Source organism: Heterodontus francisci, chromosome 25, assembly GCF_036365525.1.
Source record: "Heterodontus francisci isolate sHetFra1 chromosome 25, sHetFra1.hap1, whole genome shotgun sequence".
Taxonomy (NCBI): domain Eukaryota; kingdom Metazoa; phylum Chordata; class Chondrichthyes; order Heterodontiformes; family Heterodontidae; genus Heterodontus; species Heterodontus francisci.
In genome coordinates this window covers 56,608,746-56,622,868 of record NC_090395.1, presented here as the reverse complement: position 1 = coordinate 56,622,868, position 14,123 = coordinate 56,608,746, and the positions used below count along the sequence as shown (strand labels likewise).

The 14,123-nt window shown below is 40.6% G+C and overlaps 1 protein-coding gene across 1 annotated transcript in view; it reads right to left on the bottom strand.

The window, feature by feature from the left end:
- LOC137383879 (plexin-A2-like) overlaps nt 1–14,123 on the bottom strand; it is a 502,066-nt gene that overhangs the window by 70,210 nt on the left and 417,733 nt on the right. Inside the window, exons 19-20 of the mRNA XM_068057231.1 lie at nt 10,794–11,033; nt 3,561–3,704 (exon numbers count right to left, since the gene is read on the bottom strand). Coding sequence (XP_067913332.1) covers nt 3,561–3,704; nt 10,794–11,033 — 384 coding nt within the window. The remainder of the gene's footprint in view (nt 1–3,560; nt 3,705–10,793; nt 11,034–14,123) is intronic.

Sequence of the window (14,123 nt, the reverse complement as noted above, 5' to 3'; positions counted from 1 at the left end):
AGCCCGGCCAGGTGGTCCAAGTTTCAGAAAGGGAGCATTTCGGGAACAGTGACCATAATTCCAAAAGTTTTAAGGTACTTGTGGATAAGGATAAGAGTAGTCCTCGGGTGAAGGTGCTAAATTGGGGGAAGGCTAATTATAACAATATTAGGCAGGAATTCAGATTGGGGGCAGCTGTTTGAGGGTAAATCAACATCTGACATGTGGGAGTCTTTCAAATGTCAGTTGATTAGAATCCAAGACCAACATGTTCCTGTGAGGAAGAAGGATAAGATTGGCAAGTTTCGGGAACCTTGGATAACGCGGGATATTGTGAGCCTTGTCAAAAAGAAAAAGGAAGCATTCGTAAGGGCTGGAAGGCTGGGAACAGACAAAGCACTTGAGGAATATAAAGACAGTAGGAAGGAACTTAAGCAAGGAGTCAGGAGGGCTAAAAGGGGTCATGAAAAGTCATTGGCAAACAGGATTAAGGATAATCCCAAGGCTTTTTATATGTATATAAAGAGCAAGAGGGTAACCAGGGAAAGGGTTGGCCCAATCAAGGACAGAGAAGGGAATCTATGTGTGGAGCCAGAGGAAATGGGCGAGGTACTAAATGAGTACTTTGCATCAGTATTCACCAAAGAGAAGGACTTAGTGGATGATGAGTCTAGGGAAGGGAGTGTAGATAGTCTCGGTCATGTCGTTATCAAAAAGGAGGTGGTGTTGGGCGTTTTGCAAAGCATTAAGGTAGATAAGTCCCCAGGGCCTGATGGGATCTACCCCAGAATACTGAGGGAGGCAAGGGAAGAAATTGCTGGAGCCTTGACAGAAATCTTTGTATCCTCATTGGCTACAGGTGAGGTCCCAGAGGACTGGAGAATAGCCAATGTTGTTCCTTTGTTTAAGAAGGGTAGCAAGGATAATCCAGGAAATTATAGGCCGGTGAGCCTAACGTCAGTGGTAGGGAAATTATTAGAGAGGATTCTTCGGGACAGGATTTACTCCCATTTGGAAACAAACGAACGTATTAGCGAGAGACAGCATGGTTTTGTGAAGGGGAGGTCTTGTCTCACTAACTTGATTGAGTTTTTTGAGGAAGTGACGAAGATGATTGATGAAGGAAAGGCAGTGGATGTTGTCTATATGGACTTCAGTAAAGCCTTTGACAAGGTCCCTCATGGCAGACTGGTAGAAAAGGTGAAGTCACACGGGATCAGAGGTGAGCTGGCAAGATGGATACAGAACTGGCTCAGTCATAGAAGACAGAGGGTAGCAGCAGAAGGGTGCTTTTCTAAATGGAGGGATGTGACTAGTGGTGTTCCGCAGGGATCAGTGCTGGGACCTTTGCTCTTTATAGTATATATCAATGATTTGGAGGAAAATGTAGCTGGTCTGATTAGTAAGTTTGCGGATGACACAAAGGTTGGTGGAGTTGCAGATAGTGATGAGGATTGTCAGAGGATACAGCAGGATAGAGATCGGTTGGAGATTTGGGCGGAGAAATGGCAGATGGAGTTTAATCCGGACAAATGTGAGGTAGTGCATTTTGGAAGGTCTAATGCAGGTGGGAAGTATACAGTAAATGGCAGAACCCTTAGGAGTATTGACAGGCAGAGAGATCTGGGCGTACAGGTCCACAGGTCACTGAAAGTGGCAACGCAGATGGATAAGGTAGTCAAGAAGGCATACGGCATGCTTGCCTTCATCAGTCGGGGCACAGAGTATAAAAATTGGCAAGTCATGCAGCAGCTGTACAGAACTTTAGTTCGGCCACACTTAGAATATTGCGTGCAACTCTGGTCGCCACACTACCAGAAGGACGTGGAGGCTTTGGAGAGGGTACAGAAGAGGTTTACCAGGATGTTGCCTGGTCCGGAGGGCATTAGCTATGAGGAGAGGTTGGATAAACTCGGATTGTTTTCACTGGAACGACGGAGGTGGAGGGGCGACATGATAGAAGTTTACAATGTTATGAGCGGCATGGACAGAGTGGATAGTCAGAAGTTTTTTCCCAGGGTGGAAGAGTCAGTTACTAGGGGACATACGTTTAAGGTGTGAGGGGCAAAGTTTAGAGGGGATGTGCGAGGCAAGTTCTTTACACAGAGGGTGGTGAGTGCCTGGAACTTGCTGCCGGGGAAGGTGGTGGAAGCAGGTACGATAGCGACGTTTAAGAGGCATCTTGACAAATACATGAATCGTATGGGAATAGAGGGATACGGTCCCTGGAAGTGCAGAAGGTTTTAGTTTAGGCAGGCATCAAGATCGGCGCAGGCTTGGAGGGCCGAATGGCCTGTTCCTGTGCTGTACTGTTCTTTGTTCTTTGAGATCAGCTTCCATTAGACATGGACACCCTTGATTTTTCTCCCTCAAAGTCAACAGAAACTGTGGGCGAGTCTTGATAAAAAAAAAAAATTGGTCTGAGATCATGTTATTGTTATCCAGACTCAAAAAGGTATTTCATAAACAAATGAAAAGAATTTGTGGAAATTTGTTCCAGGTATAACATTGCATTTATTTTGATGGGACTGGATGAGATAAATGAACATTTGGCTGGTTGTGTTGTGTAGAGGTTTGAATATGCAACATTTCCCTTTTGTTCCATGAAAAATCTAATTTATCTGCATTACAAATAGCTTCTAGGACAAGGAGAATATGCCACTTTTTTGCCAGCATAATGTTTTGGTGTTTGTATTTGCCATGCGTCAATTCCATTTTAGGAGAAAATTAGGAAATTTGAAGGATCTCTCCTTCAAATGATAGAAATTACTCGTGCTTCTTCTAAAATGGATTAAATGCAATGTGCTAGTCGTTTCTGATTTATATTTTAACCGATCAGGGAATTTGATCAAGTTGGAAATTGATAGGTTTTTGCATAGAAGAGCCCAAAATTGGGCACAGAATTGAGATGGGAAGACTAACATAAACAGGCAATGCAGACAGAAATTCTTTAGCAAAAGGGTATGTAAACTGTGGAACAAATTACCAATGCAGGTGGCCAAGCAGGAAACTTTTAAGGATTTTAAAAAGAGAATATGCGACTTCTTGGCATCTGCAATTATTTCTAGCTATTAAACTTTATAAACAATACAGAAAGATCACTTTGGAAAGAAAGGGAATTATTGGGCAGGCAGGCTGGGTAAATTGACATATTTTCTTCTGTCCAGAAGACATTGCTAAATTTGGACACTAAGTCAGGATGTCCAACCTGTGGTCCCCGTGCCACCTGAATGGGAGCCCTGACAATGCAGCCCACAATGTCCAGGCAATTCAATTGTTGAATTCAAATACTGCCAGCTAATTCACTTTTTAAAGTTGGATTACAGTTGAAAATAAACACAAGTGTGCAATCCAAGTTCATCAAATTTAGGCAGTCTGGCTGCTCTGTCCCAGAACACAACATTTCTTGGCTTGGACTAAGAGATTGCTTTTTTCTGTTCTGTGGTGAAGAGAAAGCTTGAAATTTTTACTTTCATGTTGAAGTAAGGAGAGTTAGTTATGTTTCCAGTACAAGTTTAGATAGGGCACAGATTAGACTGGATGAAAAAAACCTATCCCTGTGTTTACTTCAAATTACTCACCAGGACTCTAAGCTGTCCACTTAAATTTGGAGGCTCACAGAGTAACTGCGTCTCGGAAACAGTGACAGCACATGGCGTGTCACCAATCAACACAGTATAATTTAACTTTGCGCCACCAGCAGCAGGAGGCAATAGATTCCGACCCTGTCAACAGACAAACAAAAGGTTGATATTCCCTTTTATAACAAAAAAGAGACTTACAAATCTAATTTAAATCAGAATACAGAACAAGCATTTTATTAGAAGTATTAGCAAATTACTGACAATATAAATAACCTTCAGTGGGCTGAAGTTATATTCGCATTCCCAGTTACGAAGAATTACATGGATAGCACTTTTTAATTATTTTAGGAAACTTCTAAATAAGTTTGATTTTATTTACAATATAATTTTCTTCATTTTTTAAACTATTCTGATCAAATGCAATTAACCTCCTGAGTACTGAAGAATTATTGCTCCAAGTCATAAAATATAACTAGATATAGTAAAGCATTTCCTGTTTACAGAAGATAAATCAACTCTTTTGTAACTAAGCATTTTATCGCCCAGAAACTAATCATAAAAAAATGTGAATTTGCCAACTTACAGTAAATTACTTTAATATTTAACACCATATTACAATTTAATCAACTTGACATTTCTCTCAATTCTCTGCCCCGTAGTCAGTGGATAGACTCCAGTTAATTGCTGGGCAACCCTTTGGCTCAACCGTAACTAGACCAATGAACAACTATAAAATTCATTCTGATAATACAATTCAGTTAATGGTTCAAAACTAGAGAAAGGAAATATTTTAATATGCCTCAATCAAAAGACCAGAAATATAGGGCTGGATTTTAAGAGCTCGGCGACAAGCTCAAAAAATTGCAGCTCGTCTGTGTGGGCTGCACGCCAAAGAGCTGCCGCGATCTTAAACGCGGAGGTTCATTTAAATCGCCGGGGCAACCCGCATACCCCCCCCATCTCATGGAAGGGGTGGGCAGGTGCCATTTTTAAAGGGCAGCCAGCCCTACCAGCTATTTTCAATTTTTAAAGACAGACCCCCGAAAGTTAACTACATTTCTGACGCCCCTTTCCCGCGCCCCCCATAACAGTTACATTACCTATTTGCCCTCCCGCCCCCCAAAGCACTTAGCTTTTACAATCTGACCTTTACCTCCCAAGATTCACAAAGTTTACAGTTCAACCCTTCCCACCATTCCCTACACCCATTACATTTATTTGACCCCCGTTTTCTCATCAACCCTCCTGCACTGAAAATCTTACCTCCTCCCTCCTCCCCACCAGCGAGGTGCCGCCTTTCCTCAGACGGGGATTTGGAGGCGCACAAGTGCTGGCCACCATGTCAAAGATCGCGGTGGACCCTCAAGATTACAGGCAAGTGTTTGTTAATTTATGCATCCTTATTGATTTGAATATTTTAATTGTGGCCCGTCACCCAGCGGCTGGGAGGCCGCCATGGAACCTCACCGCCATCGGGAGGATCGGGTCGGGCCCTCAGTGTCGAGGTCCAAGGTGGGCCTCGTCCAGAACCATCTTCAGGACACCCCCCCAGCCATGGAACCCGACGTCTGGGGGAGATCAAGATCCAGCCCATTATTTTAAAGCAAGATTGTTGTTTTATCCTACAGCCCGACTTGACACAGTAAAGGTCAGTTCCATGTTCCCTGTGAGCACTGGTCAGAGAGAGAATTAAGGATAAACTGCTGCTGCCCTATTCATGAGCACAGCTCCTTTGCTGTTCACAGACAAATACCACCTTTCACTTTATCCAACAGCTACAAGACTATTGAATGAAATAATGCAAAATATCATAAAAGAGGGAGCTTTACAAAAAAACTAGAAGGCAAACATTATATGAGAACTACTTTTCGCTAAAAATCATTCTGTCATATTGAAGAAATGGCATTTCATTACTCAGATGGTATTCAAATATCATGTGGTGAGATCTGCTGAAAATCATAAAAAGGTTACACCATGAAACATTATGTTGTCTGTCATGCAGACCCACCACCTGCCAAGAATGAGCCATATTAATTTTGTCACATGAACATTAATTTTAAACTGTTGCTGGAGCGAGGAAATGACTTGTTAAATAGATCAGCCGTGGCTGGAAAAAACATTTGCATACCAACAGAGTGTGCTTGGAGGGACAAAGGGGCTATTCCCTGCTCCAATTTAACCCACAATGGACCTTGAGCACCAGGTATTGTGTCTAAGAAGAGACATTCCTGAGTTGGCTAAGACAAGAGAATCCATAAACAGATGAGGTCAGACCAGCTAGTCACATGACTAACCTGCTGGACAACCTGGGTTTTTTTCTGAATTGTACGAAGAGTTTGAACTGGGAAAGACTATTTGCTCTGGGAGTAAGAAGACCTCTCCTGTCTGCTCCCATCTCTTTCTCACAAGCCTCTGTACCCACTGAGGACACATGAACTTCAAGAGAGAAAAGTCTCCTACATCAAACAAGGTTTGAGAAGAATACTGGGCCCCAGCAAAAAGCAAGACCTACCTACAATCAAGGGCTTTACAGCGAGTTTGAAGAACAGCAACCAAAACCATCTTCAGATATTGCCTCAAACTTTTCCACTATTTCTTCTGCTTCTTTCTGTCTCTAAGTGCACGTGTGTATTGCGTATGCATGCTAGCATGGGCGCATCGTGTACCCGTTGGTGTTAACTGAATTAGAGTTGAAGTTTAATAAAGTTCAACCTTTTTTCTTTAAACCTAAGAAAACCTGTTTGGCTAGTTTCTTTGCCTTATAATTGGAAGTTAGTGAACAAGGATTCACAAAGGGGGAGCTAAAAAAAAAAAATGGTGTGTTTAAAATTAAACCGTTACGGTAAGACCAGGTAAAGGCTGAGAGGGAACCCTAGACCCCTTTCTCACCTGGTCATGATATGCACCCCATCAGTTCAGACATGAAGATACCTTAAAAATCCAATTACTTCAATTTTAAGCGCTTCAAAGCCCTAATTGTATGCAACTATTTAAATAAAACGTCTCTGTGGTGCTCCAGTTATTTAAGTAGTTACATGCGATATATGGGGCAGTATGAGATTTTGAAACCAAAAAAGCCCAGGTTTGAGTCTTGGTCTGTGCCGAGGTAGTTGATGTTATTTTGTAAATTAAAATAGTAATATTAGAAAGCAACAGTAAAATGACAAAAAAAAAAATCCAAAGACATAGTTTAAACATTTCTCTGCATACTGTGTGCCTGAATGTGATCTTCACCAGCTGCCCAAGCCACTCTCAGGGAATCTGTTTGGTAGTGGGCACTCTAATTTTTCAGACCTTTAATGTTGCTCCATTGTTCAATAATTGTTGCTAATTTATTAAGAACTGAGGAGAATTGGAACCAAACTTTTACTGTCAGCATCATGGAAATTCCAAATGTAACTGGTCAAGGTTAGAGAGCGCAGATTATAAGGTTAGATTGATCATCGAGTTTCATTAGATTGTTTTGCTGATTTAAGGGGAAAATTCAGAGAGCTGTGTCTTCTTGCAAGTTTGACCTGTCATTATTCAATTCCCTCAGAAGATTAATTAAGTTGGGTAATTGCTGGTAATATACACAATTCATTTAAGAGTCCTAGAGTCAAGGAGCTTTTCTTAATGCTTGATATTCATGCAGAAAATTCAAGCATCTACTAGCAATGCTTACATTTCTCGCATGAGTAACGAGCATTAGAAAAAGTTTGATTAATCATGGGACTTGTGAGTGATGCATGATGTTCCCAATGCTGCTCAAAACAGTGCAAAGAGCACATGGTATATTGGAAAGTTCAGTTGACTTTTCTCGTTCCACATTTTCATATGTTCTCCAAATCTACCTAAAGACAATGGAATAAATTTAGTGACTCCATGCCCCCACTGCAGCGAACCTGAGCTGAAGGGACCAGGGGCATGGAGAAAGGACGACAACATTGTAGCGATGATTTTCTGACCTCCACTCCTTATGAGTGAGACAACATGTTGGGTGTACGGAATCACTAAATTTATCCATCTACACTCTATGATATTGTTTGCTCCTGTATTACATAATATGACCACAAGGTAAAAATTTCATCTCAGAGTTTGAGGTGGTTATGAACCACTAATAAATTGTTTTTGCTTTATGATGCCATCTGAACCACGAGTTCTAAGATACTAAGTTGACACACATATTGCCTGTTCTGAAGAGAAGCCACAACTGTAACTGAAGCTGACTTTCTTGATTTAAAAAAAAGTGCTGTTTTTAAGTGAGCTAATATGGCATGTTTCGGCCTGTGAAAAAATAAAAAATTCAGGTAAATGGCTTACTTGGCATTTTTCATATTTTCTAAGTATTGCATAAATAAGGTGCAAAACTATTACTTTGAATTACATCCAGATATAGGTTATTTAAGAATGACCAGTCAATGGATCATTGGCCAAAAGGCGATTTCCAGCATAATGCATTAAAACTTAAAAGACATGACATCACTTGCTGTCTTGCCAAAATTATAAAATGAAGAAAGGCTCGGTGCACAAGGCTGTGAGCCTCAACTCACTCGGTAGCACACTCATCTCTGTGGGTTCAAGCTGTACTCCAGGGACTGGAGCACACAACCTAGGTTGACACTCTAGCGCAGTACTGAGGGAGTGCTACACTGTCAAAGGTGCCGTCTTTCAGATGGGACGTTAAACCGAGGCTCTGTCTATCATCTCAGGTGGATGTAAAATATCTCTCTGTCACTATTCGAAGAACAGGGGAGCTCTCCCAGTGTCCTGGCCAACATTTATCTCCCAATCATAACATTGAAACCTTTTGCAGAATAGGGCAAAATGGAATAAAAAGCATTTTGTTCCACAGTTGTTGGGATTTGTTTATATAATGAAAAAAATACATTTTAAAATTCATTTTAATGCAACTTTTATTTATATAGCACCTTTAACATAATAAAACATCCTAAGGTGCTTCATATGAGCATTATAAAACAAAATATGACACCAAGCCACACAAGGAGAGAAATGGCGCCAACGCCATTTTTAAAGGGCTTCAATACCTTAGAAGAATTTTGAACTTGTAAAGGGAATGAACGTCTAAAATTCAAGTAACACGTTAAATAACATCTTCACTCCCCTCAGCCACACCCCCAAGGAATAATCAATTCATTAATATCCCATTCCCCCGACCTTTCCCCTCCAACTTTAATAACTTTAACCCTTAACCCCTTCCCACCATCCTGCCCACCAATCCAAAGAATTTTCCCCACTCCCTACCACCCCCCCACCCTGAAAATTTCACTCCTCCCCCCTCCCCACCAGTGTCACGCCTCGGAACTCCGTTGGCCCAGGAGTTGCGGCCGGCAGCTGGAATAGAGGCGTAGGACGGCTGCCGGGACAAGTCAAGTTAATTTGCATGTTTATAAATTAATTTCAATATTAGGCTGCCGGGACAAGCCAAGTTAATTTGCATGTTTATAAATTCATTTCAATATTAAAACGAAGGCCCCGCCACCGAGCGGTGATTTTGGGGGGCCGCATCAACGGTTTGCTGCCACCAGTAAAATGAGGCGGGGCCTTCCCGGCGTCGAGGGTCATGGTGGGCCTCTCTTGGAAGAATTTTCCGGGGCCCCTGCCACGACCCCCACCCCCCGACGTCAGAGGTCTAGTAAAATTTATGGGTGCAGTATTGTTTTGAAGTATGTGAACAGGTAGTGGTAGGTCCAGTCATGATGTTATCACCTTGCCACATAATAACATCCTTTTATCTAACTTAATTTAGGTCAACACCAACTGTAAAAATAAAGTCAATACTCGAACCTCCAAAACATCAATTACAGTTGGAAAATATCACTAATGGAGGTGAAAAGGTTGTCACTTCTACTAGTGTTTTTAATAAACAAATGGTTAGCTTTTTAAAATAATAATTTTACAATTACAGGCTTCTTTTCCTTTTTGCAAAAAGGTCAGAGTTATTTTTCTCTAGGCTGATGACTTATGAAAGTTAAGTGCAGAAGGACAGAAGCAGTCCCATTCCCTGTACCAGTGCTGGCTTTTCAACTGGAACCATCTACTTTAATCTCATTTCTCCACCTTATTTCTTTTACACATATTAATCCAAATCCCCTTTACATAATTTTATGCTGTCTTCTTCAAATAACTGCTAGGGTGTGTAATGTTGGTAAAGCACTGCATGTTCTAATAACTTGGGTCAAAAAAAAAATCTTCAGATACCCCCTGCATTCTTTGTGATAATCCTCAATTTATGCCCTTTGTTTTAAATCAATTTGCCAAAAAATAAAAGCAGTTTTTCAACATTTATCCATGTTCCCATTCTTTAAAACCAATTAATCAGGATTAGGTCCTCTTTCATTTATTTCCATTCCAACATTTTTATTTTTGACTCCAAACAATTTTTTAAAATCAACTTTCAAAGGTTATGATTATTTTCTTCCCAAAATTTTCTCCTAACTTTAAGTCTCTAAAGTATCTTGAGATCCACCCACCCCTCCCACTCAATGTCCCTTTTCCACAAGCCAGTCATGTGCAATTTACAAAAAAAAAAATCACCAGTGTTTGTGAAGGAAAAAAAACTCCACATATATGAGGGAACATTATTGAAAATTAGGCTTTTTATCTATTAGATAAACGGGTCTGAAAGCTTTGAGGTTTTGTATCTACTATCAGGTACAGTACTGCATTTATGTCACTTGACTCATAATTCAGAGGCCTGGATGAATATTCCAGTAAGTGTGAATTCAAATCCCATCATGGCTGTTTGAGAATTTTAATTCAGTTTAAAAACACAAATTGGAAATAAAAAGCTGCTATCAGTAAAAGTGATTATGATGCTACCAGATTGTAAAAGCCCAAGCAGCTCACTAAAGTCCTTTAGCAAAGTGAACCTTGCTGTCCTTACGCAGCCCAACCTACATGTGACTTGAGTCCCATACAATCATGGTTGACTCTTAACTGCAATCTGAAGTTACCTAGCAAGCCAGTCAGTTTTATGAAGCTACAAGCAGCAGTTTAAGAAGGCCCAGCACCTTCTCGGGGCAACTGAGGATAGGTAATAACCCAGCCAGTGATACCCACATCCAAAGAATGAAAAATAAAATTCTCCTAGATCAACCTGGTATTACTATTATTATTTCAAGCTGTTATTTGACCTCTGAAGCACCAGTGAAAATCATTATCTGAAAGGGTCAGTCGAGGGGTTATGGATATAGTACTGCACTCCAACTTACAGATCTTAGTACATACTTTCAGTATAATGGGTGAGCCTGGCTTCTGTTCCAGCATGCCCGTTGTACTCAGAGGTTCAAAGGTCGGGTTGGGGTAGAAGATGAAATTTGTATTATTGTAGATAAGCAGCGCCTGCACGTTGTCAAAGACAAAACCAAACTCATCCGGCCGTTCCACAGTGTCTATTCCAGGTCTGTACTCATGTGTAAGGGCTGGGGCACGGCATGTCATGGTCGTAGAATTCAGTACCTCACACACCTGGTGCAGAAAGAGAAAAACGTTCAACTCTTAAAATGCTATATATCCTTTCAAAATCTGGAATATTTGATTTTATAATCTGAACTTTTCATACATGTGTAATTCTGAATATTACGAGAAATGTACAGAAATGCTGAGAAAAATGTTTACTCTCATTACTTTTGGAATTATTTTCAGAACTATTTGAAAATTGCTAGATCTCGAAAGCCACATCATTGTTATAAAAGGGCCAAACAATTGCACGTGCTTTACTTATAGAGAATGTAACATTACAAACGTCACTATACTGTAAGTAACAATTAACAGCACGGCAACAAATATGATATTTGACTAAAAATACACTGCCGACAAATTGTAGTCATATATCTTGGGGATCCACTCCACAGCACCACTACTGCAGGCTTTCTTGCACTGCCAGGTTACCAAAGCTCATGTCTAGGAATCAGGCATTTTTACAGAGAAGGTACAATTCAAATAAACAGAGAGTTGGTTTCCAAATGATGACCTATACACCGTTTTTCAAGAAATAATGGTGCACCATTAAATGTTATAGGGAGTTATAAGGTCTGAAAATAGTGTTTCTCATATTGATTTTTTTTTATTGGACCATAGGAACAAAACTGTGTTGTAAATTATATGGACGTAAGGACACACACTGTATCAATGCATATTCCCTCCGGTCTCCAAAACACTGCAGTGATATCTTTTTTTAAAAAAAATTGATACCCTTACAGGCTACAAGGACGTATAGTTTGACATACAGTAAGCTTTATTTTTCATTTCACTTTTTCTCCAGGGAAAGTTAATTTGAACTAAATTTCCTAGCATGAATACACTCCACAAATGAGATTCTGTGAGCTGAAGCAAAACTGAACATTCCAGATATTGAATTGACATTCCATAGGGTCAATTCACCGGAGTCAAGCAAACTCCCATGAGTTTTTCCAGAGTGAGGAAATAGCTAATTTACTTAATTAAAGAATGACCACAGATAAAATACAAAATTAAATCTATATAGATTTCTCTCTCTCTCATCCTCCTTGTTTCATTTCTCTTTATGCTGACAAAGGCTCTTATGTCTAAAGTTAATCTTCCATTAAACACCATTAAGGAGATTCAGAAATTCCATTAACCCTCTCTGTGTGACTTTAAAAGCTGAGGAACTTTGCACAAAATGCATTAGCTTTTCTGCACTACCACATGTCTGCACTGCATCATCCTGAAATTGTAGCTCTTTTTTTTTTAAACTGGATTTAAAGATTATTCTGGAATAGAATATTTAAAATGCTGTTTCTTAATCCCTCTCTACATCAGTATTATTCATGAATAAACAATTAAAAGATGACTCTATAAATCCATTATGCCTTATATTAAACAAAATGTTAATATGAATACAAATTCTTGCTGGCTGTTTGGACAAAAAACATGCAACAGAATGGTTATAAAATCTTGTATTTTTATAGAATACTACACTTCTTTACAATGGTCTAATTCAGATTCTCATACCCTTTCCAAAAAGGTTACATCTTTCTTTCTCCACAGTTCTCACTCCATCAGAGAGGAAAATTAACAGGGTTATAGCACTTTCCATATTTGCTTCTTGATGGTGGAATGCTAGTGTCTTAACCAGTAATAATTTAGTAGGGGTCCATGAGACTGGAATAATCACTGAAAATCTATGAGAACTGCTTTGTTATGCATTAAAACACATCAGACGCACAGCATTCATTAAAAAAAATTCACAGGTGCAATATTGGATTAATTCACATTCTTGCTTACAAATTTGGCCATGGCCTTGCCCCTCCATATCTCTGTACCCTCCTCTGGCCCTACAACCCTCCAAGATCGCTGTGCTCCTCCAATTCTGGCCTCTTGCCTAGCCACTATTTTAACTACTCCACCATTGGCAGCCATGCTTTCTGATGCCTAGGACCTTTCTTTTGGGCCTCCTTATCTCGAGAGACAATGGATACGCGCCTGGAGGTGGTCAGTGGTTTGTGAAGCAGCGCCTGGAGTGGCTATAAAGGCCAATTCTGGAGTGACAGGCTCTTCCACAGGTGCTGCAGAGAAATTTGTTTGTTGGGGCTGTTGCACAGTTGGCTCTCCCCTTGCGCCTCTGTCTTTTTTCCTGCCAACTACTAAGTCTCTTCGACTCGCCACAATTTAGCCCTGTCTTTATGGCTGCCCGCCACCTAGGACCTAAACTGTGGAATTCCCTCCCTAAACCTCTCAGCCTATCTACCTCTCACTCATCCTTGAAGTTGCTCCTTAAACCTACCTCTTTGACCAAGCTTTTGGTCACCTGACCCAATATTTCATGTGACTCGGTGTCAAATTTTGTTTCATAACTCTTCTGTGAAGCGCCTTGGGACGTTTTACCACATAAAAGATGCTATATACATGCAAGTTGTTGTTGCTTTGGCCCATATTTGTAATAACAGTTTGTAATATTTTCTATGCTCAGCGCTGTGAAAATTAAATGGGAGGCATGAAATTCAGCTTAGAAATGTTGAAGGGCCGAATGGCCTACTCCTGCTCCTAGTTTGTATGTTTATATGAAACTTATTAAGGTCAAAATGAAAAGCTGGTGTTATGGGGCTTGCTTTTCACACTGCACAACTGTCGGGCATCTACCCATCCAGTGCGTCGCAGGTTAGACATCACTTTAATATTCATGGCAATGCGCCAGTGCTATCTGCACAACCGATAGGTGGCTCTCATTGGGATGTGTTAACTCCAGCAGGGCTGCTACAGTTTAAAGTCAACATGCACTACCTGAAGAGAATGTGTACTTTTTTTGAAGGCAGAACACTAAAGCTGTTTTTCCAACTCAGTGGAGAATATCACTGCAGCTAGAACTCCCTGGTTGTCAGATGGAGGCACACGATGAGCAGGTAAATACCCGGAAGGCAGTCCTCTTTCCCTGGGCACTGGACTCCCAGGCAATTAGCGCACTATGCACGGACAAAAGCGCTAACCAATGTCTATGCAAGTTGCATTGCTCTCAGGAGCTGGCAATGATCTTACCAGAGTTGCTATGATACACACATTTACATCTCTCTTACTCTCTACTCAGACCAGCACCACCAT